Source organism: Tachypleus tridentatus, chromosome 12 (genome assembly GCF_004210375.1).
Source record: "Tachypleus tridentatus isolate NWPU-2018 chromosome 12, ASM421037v1, whole genome shotgun sequence".
NCBI lineage: Eukaryota > Metazoa > Arthropoda > Merostomata > Xiphosura > Limulidae > Tachypleus > Tachypleus tridentatus.
Genome location: NC_134836.1, coordinates 105,717,134 through 105,731,988, shown reverse-complemented (window position 1 = coordinate 105,731,988; position 14,855 = coordinate 105,717,134). Strand labels below are relative to the sequence as shown.

The following is a 14,855-nucleotide window of genomic DNA, read 5'->3' as shown; positions in this document are numbered from 1 at the left end:
GACATTTAAGTCTTCAACAGGTAACATAGCCGTTTGGTCTGCTTGTTTTATTGTATACTTACCGACATTTAAGTCTTCAACAGGTAACATAGCCGTTTGGTCTGATTGTTTGATTGTATACTTGCTGACATTTAAGTGTTCAACAGGTAATGTAGCCGTTTGGGCTGATTGTTTGATTGTATACTTACTGACATTTAAGTCTTCAACAGGTAACATATTCGTTTGGTCTGATTGTTTGATTGTATACTTACTGATATTTAAATCTTCAACAGGTAACATACCCGTTTGGTCTGATTGTTTGATTGTATACTTACCGACATTTAAGTCTTCAACAGGTAACATAGCCGTTTGGTCTGCTTGTTTTATTGTATACTTACCGACATTTAAGTCTTCAACAGGTAACATAGCCGTTTGGTCTGCTTGTTTTATTGTATACTTACCGACATTTAAGTCTTCAACAGGTAACATAGCCGTTTGGTCTGATTGTTTGATTGTATACTTACTGATATTTAAGTGTTCAACAGGTAATGTAGCCGTTTGGGCTGATTGTTTGATTGTATACTTACTGACATTTAAGTCTTCAACAAGGTCTCGTGCTATGAATGGAGCTGACGGGAAAACGCGTTGAGTTTCCTGACAGGGAAAAATGTCATAACGTTATTTTCCGAAACAGTTTTACAAAATTACACAATCATAATTTCTAAGATAGCTTTACAAAATGTCATTATTATTTTGCACAATAATTTTACAAATTACACAATCTTAGTTTCCAAAATAGCTTCATAAAACGTCAGATTATTAATTTTCTGAATAGCTTTACAAAATGTCATTATTATTTTCCGAAAGAACTTTACAAAATTACACAATCTCAGTTTTCAAAATAGCTTTATAAAATGTCACATTATTATTTTCCTACATAGTTCGGCACCCAGTGTCTCAGCGGAATGTCTTCGGACTTACACTGGTGAAAACCGAATTTTGATACCCGTGGTGGGCAGAGCACAGATAGCCAATTGTATAGTTTTGTACTTAATTCAAAACAACAACACAAATATGTTTACCAAATGCCACATTATTATTTTCCGAAATAGCTTTACCAAATGCTACATTATTATTTTCCGAAATAGCTTTACCAAAAGCCACATTATTATTTCCCGAAGTAGCTTTACAACACAGGTGAGGTATATTTAATTGGTGCTTTTTTGTCAATAATAGTCTCTACTTTCATTAAATAACGAATATATCTTTTTAGAAAAACATAGGGAAAATTACTTATATCTGCAACTTGAATCAGTTAAAAACAACTGTTATTTTAAAATTTACTTATTTTGATGAAGGCATTTGTTTAAATGTTTGTAGTGAAAGGTGTGGAAAAATATGAATTGGACAATTAAATTACTAAACGATATTGAAATAGCTTTTTTCACTCCGTGTCTATAAATAAATCTTTTTATTTAAAGGTGTTTCCTAATTGTAGAATACAATATAACGCAATTATGAAGCTGTCGATAAAAGGTTAAATAATGAGTGAACAAGATTCTAGCATCCTTGAGTGTCCAAGGACTGGAAGCCACTTTACAAACATGTGAGGAAATAGTTCAATTTCAGTAAAGACCACAGGAACGTAAACAAGGAAAAGTGCAATGAAAATAAATCTTCTGTGGTTCAAACCACAGGTATAGTATTTAACAATTTATTCAACTTAATAAATATAATTGATAACCAAATTCGTCTCTTGAAGTGTTTAAAAGACCGGAAAGTCACGGAGAAAACCCTTTTTATAATATTTTAGGCTTTTTTTTTTCAGTAAAGTTACTATTACTTTAAAAGACTGTTTCTATAACAGTTAAATAACGAAAAAGTAGAAACAAGTGAAAGTTTTGGAAAAAGTATATAAGTTTCTAATAGTATACTGTTACCTTCAAGACCAGTTCCATGTACTTCATTTGTTTAAGATCGTCTGCTGTGATTGGTCGGTCCTTGTCATCTCCAAATATAGAATCAACTTCTTCTTGTACTCTGCACTGAATGTCAGGATACAAACCTAAGGCATATATGGCCCAACTGATTCCTACTGCCGTTGTATCATGGCCCTGAAAAAGTGTATCGTATTTTTTTTAATCTCTGACTTTACTAGTACAACAGTTGAAGTATTCTATTAGGATCATTCAGCAAACAAAAGTGTTTTATATATTAAAGTGTTTATTTATTTTTCTCAAACTTTTGTTTGTTTGTTTAGAATTGAGCACAAAGCTATACAATGGGGTATCTGTACTCTACCCATCACGGGTATCGAAACCCGCTTTTTAGCGGTGTGACTCAAGAGGCATACCGTTGTGCCACTTGGGGGCTTCAACCTTTTGTAAAATGCTACGATGTGCAAGATCCACATTCTTGAGTGTTAGCCAAAATAGGTATCACCGAAATCTACAATAAACAATCGATTCGAGATAATATATGCCTTTTTTTTCCCCAATGTTTGACCGAAAGTTATATTTACATATATTACAGTTGAGTTGATTTTTTAGATCGGTATAAGATACGAAGAACGCATTATTAAAATTCCTTGTTGCACCATTTGATCATGGAAATATTACCTTCCAAACACAGGACCAAAATAGTTATCACTCTTCTTATAGCAGTATTACTGACAAGAAGGCACTACATAGAGCAGTGGGTCCTAAACTGGAGGCCACAGTAACGTTTAGGGGAAGGGGCATAGCATATTCACAAAATACGCAGTAGGTACTCACTATCTATAGATTCATTTCATGACTGGGGGAACGTTGTGAAATCCATGTGCTGAAAATGTTTTTGAACATATAGATTAGAGTATATATGAATGTAACGGAGCATTATCTGTACAGAAGGCTTTAACATCTAATAGGCTGGCTGTAACAAAGAAAATGTAGTTATGATATACATAAACAAAATATTCATTAGACCTCAACACTGAAAAGTTTATCAGTCGTTTTATGTACACCTCAAAACAAGTAGATGTTTGATTGAAGTTGCTGGTGTTTTCGGAACAGATCAGCAATGCTAGAAATGCGTGTTTTCAACCAAATAACCGTCTCCAAAATTATCAAAGTTTCCAATAATTCTATGAAACCATCAAGTAGAGATTCCTCTCTTACCTTGGTCACACCCAGACGTCTAACTTTCGATCTTATTAAACTGTTATTACTAGACAAGGCTTCTTTTTTCAATAAGTGGCTTTAAGTGCAAACTTCTAAGTGTTTCCGGTTTCATTATGTGATGCAACGTTGGCTAAAACATGTTTATTTCAAAACCTTTCTGATAATTAGTCACAAACGTCTGTTGCTGTTTCTTCTGCATAACAAATGGTCACATGGCTACTTATCTCAGAATTTTATGAGGATTTATACTGTGAAGCTGCCTATAATTATATGAACAGCTTAAGGTTTCCAAGGTCAAAACCATCCTGGGTTACTCTTTATAAGAAAGGTTTTTGCTCCATACAGAGCACTACGTGTTGAACGTTCAGCCCATTCAAGTGTTACTTTGCCAGTATCTTCAAGGTTAAAAATGTCAATCATGCTAATTAAATTAATCATTATACTTGATTGATATCTAGGAGTTTTGTAGAATGTATTTGATTGTTAATGGTGTTGAGATTTCCACGTTTCTTGTAATTTTTTTTATTTTACATGCAGTGTATCCATTTTTTAAACTCCTAACATACTTTTAACAAACATGTTACAACAATATGTGCTTTTTCAGTGTAAATCAGCATTTAGAATATTATTTAAGTACGATTAACATTGCTTATACAAACATAAAAGTAAAATTGAAATAATATCTTAGTCGTCGGTATTTTTTCTATATATGCATGTATTATAGTTAACTGAGAAAACGATATACAACACAACTTATCACATTTTCAAGATCGGACAAACATGGATGTCGTTTCTCATAAACTGGCTATTAATAATATTCTGGCCCGGCATGGCCAGGTGGTTAAGGCACTAGACTAGTAATCCGAGGTTCGTAGGTTCGAATCCCCGTCATACCAAACATGCTTGCCCCTTCTGCCGTGGAGGCATTATAATGTGACGGTTAATCTCACTATTCGTTGGTAAAAGAGTAGCCTAAAAGTTGGCGGTGAGTGGTGATGACAAGCTGCCTTTTCTCTAGTCTTACACTGCTAAATTAGGGACGGCTAGCGCAGATAGCTCTCGTGCAGTTTGAGCGGAATTCAAAACAAACCAAACCAACAATGTTCTGTTATACCTAACAACTGAATACAATTTAACTACTTGCGTCAATAGAGGGCACTCCATCTTGGTTTGAAAGAACTGGATGATGGTGTTCCAACGCTTACTTTATGAAAAACTTGTTTTGTTGGTTAATTAGGCACTACGACTGGAAGTGCTTAGCCCGTGATTTTATAACTATGTTTCCATTTGAATAAACATTCCCTTGTACTTATCGTCAAGCTTACGTAGCTCGTGTGAGTTTGTAAGTTTGGGTATGTTTTAGCGTCAAGTTATTCATTTGGCTATCTGCGCTGTGTATAATACGGATAATCGATCCTCAAATGTTAGCGTTGTAAATTCGTAAACTTACCATTGACCCACTGGCGGACACACAAAAATACATTTTGTTTTGTTTGTTTTGGAGCAAAATCACGTTGAGCTACCTGCTATATCCACCGAAAAGAATCGAACCACAAATTCTACCGTTGGAATTCCATATCTTTCCGCTGTTCCATCGGGAGACAAAAGAAAATATTTATTTGGAACGTCGTGAAACGAGATTTTGCTTGGAACTAAAATCAAACTTAGATTTAATGGTTGTCTTAGCTTCAGATTTAATGGTTGTTTTAGCTTCAGATTTAATGGTTGTCTTAGCTTCAGATTTAATGGTTGTCTTAGCTTCAGATTTAATGGTTGTTTTCTAAATAAAAAGATTTCAAGAAGATTATTTAACCTTGAAGATTTCAATCAAGGTGGAAGTAAATAGGTTTAGAAAAGAAGTAACTAACCGTTGAGTATTCTGTCATTCCAAATTATCACTTTTTATTCAGAATCATGTCACGAAGACTTATCTGTTGTGTAAAAAACAAGTTGAACTATGTATAAAAGTTAAAATGTCTCTGTTTGTTTGTTTCTGACTCCCGCTAGTACAGCGGTATGTCTTCGGATTTGTAAGGCTAAAATCAGGGTTCGATTCCACTCGGTGGGCTCACTAGATAGCCCGATGTGGCTTTTCTATAAGAGAACACATTCTTTGCTTGTTTTTCCACCTCATTCACTAGACAGGTCACACTTTCCTCACATGAAGATGCGCAAAACGACAATTTTTCATTAATATACTCGTCAATCATTTTCTCCAAACTGGTAATTTTATCATTGAAATATACACTATACGAATAAATTATACGCGTACTTGACATTTTTGTAAATTTGAGTTAATATTTAATTTAGAATATAGCATTACAGACCTATTTGGTTTTTGATCAAACCTCACACACAAAAGAAATGTATGCAGAATGAGAACATCGTTTGTAAAAAAAAAAAAAAAAAAAAAAAGCAAACAGTAGGCCTAGCCTACAAAATAAAATAATTTTGTTTACTTATACCATCAAATACACTAGGTAAAGGAGTGAGGCTTACATTATAATAAATCTTGTGTAAAATGAGTTTACGGTCAAGTCATCTAACATATTTTATTATTTTTCTTTCGGGTGGTTCGATACCTGAAATTTTTTTCTTTTGACACGTTATAAATTACAACATTGGATTTTGTTTGTACTATATTTCATTCATCAATGCCATAATCTGAATGCAGCATGGGGACGAGAATATATTATATTGTCTGTTTTGTAATTAAGCATAAAGCTACACAATGGGCTATCTGTGCTCTGCCCACCACTGGGAAACTCGGTTTCTAACAGAATACGTTCGCAGACATACCACAGTGCTATTGAGGGTGTAAAGAATTAAACTTATCCTGTTCGCAAGAACGAGTAACCATACATGTGTAAGATAATCTAATTATTATCCATAATTATTATCCATTATTATCCATATTATCCATAAATATTATCCATATTATCCTTACCAGTGAAGGATAAAAAAAAATCGTTCATAAGGAAGCCTTGAAGTAAAACAAGTTCATAGTTTTAAATCTAAGGGTTTGTTTTTTTCATAAAGTCACAGAATATTTTTTACTTGTTGAAATAAGAAAGAGGAAACAGAGAGAGTTGGTTTTTCGAGAATCCGAGAAACACCGGGTGACTCTGCTTTTCTAAAAATGGGAAAAAAAGATAAAACACTCCGATCTGCATACGTGCTATGTAGATTGTTGCACGTATATTTGTTGAACACTCTATACAGTGCGTTACTTCTTACATCGTTTGGATGTTACGTGCTTTATGCTTTATCCTATGTATTTTCAGAGTTAACAACAACTAGAATATCCAGTTGGATGACTGTAAGACAAAGTGATAAGAATCAATATAATTGAAGTTTTCATCACTAATGAGGGAGAAAGATTATCTCATGATACGAACAATTTTATTTTAAATAAGTATCAATGAACCACAACCTAATTTTGGTAACTGACTAAATATGGAAAAAGAAAGAAACGTACCGTGAACTAATAATCTAAATACAAGAAAATCCACTGCTCTAGTTAAAATTAATATAAAAATAGCTTAAGTATAATTAAATTTACCTTTAAAACAGCTTCTGACTATCACATATAATTTGTTCTTACTTGTTAGGAAGAGAGAAATTTGGTCAAACCAGTTGGTGGACAGTCACGTACAATTATTAACTCCGTTTTGTCTCTTGAGCCAAAGAAGATATTTGCTTTGTTTGTTTGTTTTAATTTCGCGCATAGCTATATGAGGGTTATCTGCGCTAGCTGTTTCTAATTATGCAATGTAAAGCTAGAGAGAAGACAGTTAGTCATCACCATCCACTGCCAACTTTTGGGCTATTCTTTTACCAACGAATAGTGGGATTGACTGTAACAGTATAACGTCCCCATAGCTAAAAGGGCGAGCATGTTTGGTGCGACTGGTGCGAAGATGTTTGGAGCATAGCTTACCTGCGAACAATTACAATAGATGAGAAAAAAAAACATTTAACCATTTTTTTGAAATTAATATATCTAATAATTATCTTAGTCAGGGTTTGCTTATCTAGACTTGTTATAAATACCCTGCACGAAACTAGTTTGGTTTAAATTTTGCGCAAAACTACACGAGGATTATCTTTGTTTTTTTGTTTTGAATTTTGCGCCAAGCTACTCAAGGGCTATCTGCGCTAGCCGTTCCTAATTTAGCAGTGTAAGGCTAGAAGGAAGGCAGCTGGTCATCACTACCCACCGCTAACTCTTGAGCTACTCTTTTATCTACGAATAATGGGATTGACCGTAACATTATAACGCCCCCACGGCTGAGAAAGCGAGCATGTTTGGTGCGACGGGGATACGAACCCGCAACCCTCAAATTACGAGTCGCACGCCTTAACCCACCTGGCCGTTTCATGGTTGAAAGGGCGGGCATGTTCGGTGATGGGAGATTTGAACTCACAACCGGCATATTTTCAGTCGAACGTTCTACCCACTAGGCCATGCCAGACCCTCTTGAAACTAAGGAAATGCCATAAAAGGAGACATAAAGTATAATAAACAGAACTAGACATTACCGCAAACATAAAGGAGTCCACTTCTTCCTGCATGTCATCTTCGGTTAAGGTGTTGTCTTTAAGATGATGTTCCAATAACAAGTCCAGAAAAGCCTGTCTCTTCCTCTTGTAGCCGGATCCTATTTCATCATGATGATAATTTTCTTCATTTTCTAACATCTTCTGTTTCAGCTTCTCAGATTTTCGTGCTCGTATAACCTGTATTTAAATTGAACCAACAGTAAAACTAAGTTTTGTTGTTTTATATGCGTTTAAATAATGGCAATCACACAAGTAGAATCTTATTGTAGTCCTCTTTAAAAAAAAAATTTACGGCCGAAAAAACTAATAAAAGAATTGTGAAGCACATTTCTTTTTACCGACCATTTCCGAATTTATGACATTAGCTACATGTCGCTCAATTCTTTTACTTCACAATTTAGTATATGATATACAATTATTCTCTTTTAATTTGCCCAGCATACAACAGACTTGAGACCTCTGTTAAAGATTTAAGCAGAATCTTAACCAATGAAATACTTTGAAAATAAACCATACGGGTCTTCTCGCTACATGTTTGAATTTTCGGATTGGGTTGTGGTTTTTTGTTATTTTATGTTAAACACTAAGCTACACAATGAGGTATCATTGCTCTACCCGCTGTGAGTATCGAAACCCCATTTATACAGTTATAAGTCCTCTTACTCACGCTGAGCTGCCCCTCCCCAGTGGCACAGTGGTAAGTCTGCGGACTTACACCGCTAAAATCGAGGTTTCGATACGCGCGGTGGTCAGAGCACAGATATCCTAATATGCAGCGGTGTCTTTAATTCCAAACAAACAAACAAAAATTCTCTGAGCCAGTAGGAAGTATTCAAACTGTCAGAAATAACTTACGTTTTGTTACATTAAAAGAAATGTGATAATTCGATTACTGTGTGTTTTTTAAGGCATGCTTATAACAGGTTACGGTGAATGTTCTGTACAGTTAAAGGACTCACTTGACGTGTAAACTTGTCCATTGTTTCAGTACTCTTCAGAAACTTCTTACCTCGCCTTGTTCTATAAAATATAAAATCTGGCCAAAACCATGGCTTCGCTACTCGGGCAATAAAAGTCTCCGCAACGCTAATGGAAAACAAACAAACAATAAATAATGTATTTTACAAAGAGTTATGAAAATACCAATATCGTTATTATTTTAAGTATTAATTAGAAGGAAAACTTTCCATATGAAAAAAATATGTCGTACCAAATAATGAGAGTACCACATTATCATTCATTAAATAAACTGAAATAGACAATTAACAAAGAAAACTTGTATTGTTCTGTTCATAACGGTAAGTTCCAAGTTCCTCTTAATTAATTAGGACATGTCTATACAACGTCTGTCACTCAACTGTATTTAGTATACATACACATCTGCGTATAGTTAGGTAAGTATATACACAACTTTTGATTAAAATTTATCAATTAAAAACCGTGTACAGTAATAAGCCTTTAGAAGATAGCGTACAGTTAAGGTATTATTAATACATAAGAACGAAGATGCTTTAAGACTTCCAAAGTAGGAATTTTTAAGAAAATATTATGATTGGTCACAAAAAAAAAAATGACTAAATTCATGGGTTTGCAATGGGACTGAATTAAGCAACGTACGTTTCCTGCCATGATTTTTTCTATGTTATTATGGGCGAAAAAGCGATTGTAGGGAAATTGTCTGCTGAATTTTAAGCCTATACACCATAGAAAATAATACTATGTTGACGTCTTTAGTGGTTCTCATCTTGCAAATCACTTTTTATTACATCTTAATAACACTGCACAACAAAGTTTTTGCTTTTCGAACACTGTTAGGTGTTCCTTATAGATTTTTGGTTGCTGATCACGAAAATCACATCCAAATTTGTCCATCACGTACCCTTTCATCAAAATCTTCAGTTTCACCAGGACATTGGTACAATGGAAAAACAATATCAGAGCAACTGAAATCCGTCAATACTGAATACTGTTGGACACCGCAACGTAATGGACTGGACATTTAATACAAACGAAAATCAGGAGCAAAGCACTTTTAATTATGTTGAACGTAATAGCGTATTATAAACATAAACGCAATTAAATACGTTATTGCCGGTAAACAATTAACTGTCTATTTCTCAGAGTTCCTATGTGATGAAGCAAAACCAAAACTATATTTGTGCATACCCACCAGGTACCTGTCACAATCAGCAAACACTTTTCAGGAAGCAAAACTTTTCAATAAAATTGTTGTGCAGTGTAATTAATATAGAAATATAAGATTTACTTCGGAACAACAAGAAAACATTACTTTGTATTCCATGATACACAGATATATAATATCAACAGTTGTTTAATGTTCTAAGTGTATTATAATTAGATATTAAGCTTTAACAGCTGGATTACAGAGTCGTTTTAAATTGAATCTAGTTTAAATGCTAATTTATCGTATTTGTATGATAGCTAGTGTGTCTGAAGATTTTCATAAGTAATTGTATTTAAAATGTATTTATAAGTAAAAACAACTGATTTCCAAATACTTTAATAAACAATATTATTTATATAAAGTTAGTCTTGTTTATTTTCAAAACAAACAATAATTATAATTGATTATATAGGTAAGCACATTAAACATCTAAAAAAGAAAAAAAGTTTGGGAACTTGAAATGAATAAAAGGGTCGTGGAATAAAATTCTTTTTACCAACCATTTGCGATTTTGTGAAATTAGCTACATGCTGCATAATTTTTTACTTCTGTTATCTATAACTGAATTCCACATATGGGCAAATATATATTAATTATCTAAATAAGCATTTCTGTAGGCTGTTTCGTACAACCTATTAGTGAGTTGATTTAGCATTGATGTTTAGTCCTAATAAAACAGAATTTCATACTTTAAAATATCTAAGATAAAATATATTAATTTAAGTATTCTATATGAAATTCTAACTGTACTAATTTGATCGCTAGGTGGTTAGAAACACGTTAGTAGAATATGCAAATTTAGTGACAAATATCGAATCAAGTGTGCATGATTGCATGACTGGTGATTATGATGTCGTTTACCATAGCTTTACACATGATGAGAAGAGCTTGTGTAAGTGAGAACATCGTTTGTTTGTTGTTAAGCTTAATAGGCTATCCGTTGCCAGGGCCGTACTGATCATTAATGGTGGTGCCCTGTGCGACGTATAAATTCTGCATCACTCCTAAAAAAAATCTAATCAACCCATTTTCTAAAGATACAACTCTTGCATTTCCCTGATCTGTACTACTCCCACATCTGATACCAAACCCGATTTTAGAGTTACAAACCCTTAAACTTATCGCTGAACCACTGGAGTTACAGGAACATTCTTTATTAGCATATTAAACCACACATAATTGCATTTCAGTGAGTCAGAATATAATAATTATCTTAACAACGGTGAAACTTGTATACGCATCTAGGTTGACCTCGGATGAAAAACCTGATAATCTAGTCATACAACAAAAGTTAGATACGTAATTTATGTTTCGCATAAATGTGTTTTTTTTTATGTTGAACCTACTTCAAAAATTAGAATTTCTATGATCACCTAGAAGAAAGGGAGATAGCCAACAGCGCCTTCCGCCAACCCTGATCGACCACAGGGAAGAGAAATAGCCACCAGCACCTGGTGTCAATACTGCTCATATTTAATGTGCATGACTCGTTGTAGAGTTTTGAATATCGGAAATGACAACCAGAGCTCTAACCCGTGTGGTACTATAAAATAGTTCCCGCAGTTTAAGCTATTGGTTAGTTATAAGAGTGCTAGTCAACTCCTTTGCTTGTATGATGGGTAGTAAGGTGCTGCTGGTCGGTAGTCTTTCTTAAATAAAAAGTGCAAAAACTAATCGAACATTATGAATTTGACTGTCATTTTTATAATACACTCACGTCCTAAATATACGGAACGTAATTTTACATTAACGAAACAGGAACCATAAACCTTCGGATTAACAGTCCAGCAAGCTAAATTCTAGGTAAAGCCAAGCCTACACACAATTAATTACAATACCATGACACTGTAGAACGTATGCATATTGTCGTCCTAACTAGGAAAATTGTAAATATAAAAAATAGCTGAATCTCCACACGTCAGGTAATTAAGTAATCACCATTTCAAGCATAATGCATAAGTTGAGTGAGACTACACTTCAATGAGTTCTGTTAATTTTTGTAAAAATGCGTGCACCATAATCGTGAAACTAAAGAATTTTTCTCACTTTTAATGATAGAACAGTTTCGTTACCCAAAACTAAACATTCAGTGAATTGAAACGTGAATTACGCTTAGATGATTAGTTATTGATGTTGAAAATTAGGCCTGACAAGTTAATTTTCTATGTTATGAGTTCCATGGTAGCATCTCTTTTAGGGTTAGCTCATGGTTTAAGAATTTTAACTATGTTAATGTTCATCATAATTAACTTTTTTATTCAGTATTTTGTTGACCAGGAGCCTAAAAAAAAAGAAGACAACAATAAAAGACTTTTGACTCGCAGGGGAGTCGCGTACCCTTGTTAGAAGTAGCTTGGGATAACATTAATTTTATTTCATCAATTACATTTTCATGCTCTTACATTTTTTTTGTTTCGGTGCAAAGCAAAACGTGTGCTACGTTAGTTCAATGTCATTAGGTGATATTATGGGTGTATGTATGCGTGCCTGTGAGTGAATGTGCCTGTGTGAATGTGTATGTGTCTGCAACTATCAGTGATGACGAGAAACCCACTTGTTGAGAAATTTATATGCAAAAACGGCTCGTTTGGGCTGAGAAAACACTTTTACATAGAAGAGCGAACAACGTTTCGACCTTCTTCGGTCATCGTTCTTCGGTTTCTTTGTGAACCTGACGATGACCGAAGAAGGTCGAAACGTTGTTCGCTCTTCTATGTAAAAGTGTTTTCTCAGCCCAAACGAGCCGTTTTTGCATATAAATGTCTGCAACTGTATGTATGTGTGTACTAGTGAGTAGCGAGTATGTGAGTGCACGCTCATGTACGTATGCTTGTGTGTCTGTTTAGCTGTTATTAAGTGTGTGTGTGCTCGCTGTCGACACGTGAGTCATATGTCCGTTGCTGATTGGTGGATGACGAATCGCGCGACTGGCCACGCTCCCTTCCCTTCCAATACTTACCCCATCATTACTCTACCTGCACCCCCCACAAGTAGTCAGTGTAAGATCTACAGTTGCCAAAGCGTTCATTATTCAACATTTTATTTTATTTTAACAAGGAGATAAGTAAGCAGTAGAGGTGAGTTGTGACCATGGCTAAACGGCACAGATACTCAGAATGCTACCTCAACATTGGCTTCACCACTGTGCTCGCCAACGACGGCATCGAGAAACCACAGTGTGTTTTGTGCCATGCTGTCCTGAGTGCAGAGTCAATGAAACCATCAAAACTCAAGCGTCATCTCGAGACGAAACATCCAGAACACGCAAAGAAGGGTTTGGATTTCTTCAAACGGCATGAACGGTGTCTTGAAAGCCAAAGAATCGATAGAAGTGGGTCGTTTCAGCAGCAGAGTGCAGTCGTAGTGGAAGCTTCATATGAGATTGCCTTCCAAAACTGCTAAACAAAAAAAGCCTCAAACGATTGGAGAAACACTTCTTAAACCCTGTATGATGAAAGCAGTAAATCTTATTCTTGGAGAAGCCAGTGCAAAGAAGATGCAGCAAGTATCTCTGTCAAATTATACTATACAGATGCGCATTTCTAAAATGTCTATGGATGTGAAGGAACAGGTTTTGACTGAAATCAAGGGTTTCCCTTTGTTCTCCTTTCAGCTCAACGAGTCAACAGATGTAAGTTCATGTTCTCAGTTGCTTCTCTTCGTGAGATACATTAATTCAGGTGACATCAAAGACGAATTCTTATTCTGCAGTGCACTTGAAACCACAACAAAAGCTGATGATGTCATGGAAAAAGTTTCAACTTTTTTTCAAAACGAAGATCTTCAATGGGAAAACGTGTGTGGGGTTTGTACGGATGGGGCACCGGCTATGCTGGGATCGAAATCAGGATTCCAGTCGAGAGTGAAGAAGCTAGCACCTCAAGCAAAGGGCATCCACTGCATGATTCACCGATATGCTCTCGCCAGTAAGACTCTCCCTGCCTCTCTGCAGGAAGTGCTTGAATCTGTAATCAAAATTGTAAATTATGTGAAGACTCAAGCACTCAACACTCGCCTATTCAAAGAACTATGCAAAAACATGAATGCTGACCACGAAATCCTTCTCTTCTACACAGCAGTACGTTGGTTGTCGAAAGGAAACGTTATTAATCGTGTCTTTGAAATGAAAGATGGAATAAAGCTATTCCTGGAGACTCAAGAAAGGAAAGATCTTGTAGCTCACTTCGAAGATGAAGCATGGAATAAAAGTGTTGCGTACCTAGCCGATACTTTTGACCAGCTGAACAAGCTCAATTTGAAGCTTCAAGGAAGGGAAACACATGTTCTCCTTTCTCAAGATAATCTCTGTCCTTTGTTTCCAAACTGCAGAAATGGCGTCGGAAAACCAATCTTGGAAACATCGCTATGTTTGAAAAACTTTGTGGAGTGACGGATGAGTCTCAGATCCAACTGGATCAGTTCCTCAAGGATGAGATTACCGAACATCTTCAGTCTCTAGAAAAGGAAGTCGAGCGTTACTTCCCTGAGCTATCACAGGAACAGGAGGCCCTGGTAAGGAACCCATTTTGTACTGAACTTGATGTATCCAGCATCCCAGATGATATCCAAGATGAATTTCTGGATCTAAGGAACGACTCTTCAGCTCGTGATCTCTTCAAGGTGAAATCCGTGACTCAGTTCTGGTGCGCTATGTATCAGTCATACTCCAAAGTCAGCATGATAGCTTTACGTGTCCTTGTTCCATTTGCTTCTACCTACTTGTGTGAGGCAGGATTTTCCACTCTTGTCAATATAAAAACAAAGAATAGGAACAGATTTGATGTTGGAGATGATATGAAACTGGCTCTAACAAACGCTCGGCCACGAATTTCAAAGCTTGCTGCTGAAATGCAACATCAGGCACCTCACTAGCTGGGTTGGATGGCTGTTCAAACCTATGTTAATATTATTTTAAGAAATATATGTTTTTTTTTTTGTGAATTCAGGTTGGACCAATGTGATTTAAT

The 14,855-nt window shown here is 35.3% G+C and overlaps 1 protein-coding gene across 1 annotated transcript in view; it reads right to left on the bottom strand.

Annotated features, from left to right (window-relative positions):
- LOC143235709 (cytochrome P450 4c3-like) overlaps positions 1 to 14,855 on the bottom strand; it is a 34,687-nt gene that overhangs the window by 735 nt on the left and 19,097 nt on the right. Inside the window, exons 6-9 of the mRNA XM_076473921.1 lie at positions 8,663 to 8,789; positions 7,683 to 7,880; positions 1,920 to 2,093; positions 63 to 633 (exon numbers count right to left, since the gene is read on the bottom strand). Of these exons, the coding sequence (XP_076330036.1) occupies positions 63 to 633; positions 1,920 to 2,093; positions 7,683 to 7,880; positions 8,663 to 8,789 (1,070 nt within the window). The remainder of the gene's footprint in view (positions 1 to 62; positions 634 to 1,919; positions 2,094 to 7,682; positions 7,881 to 8,662; positions 8,790 to 14,855) is intronic.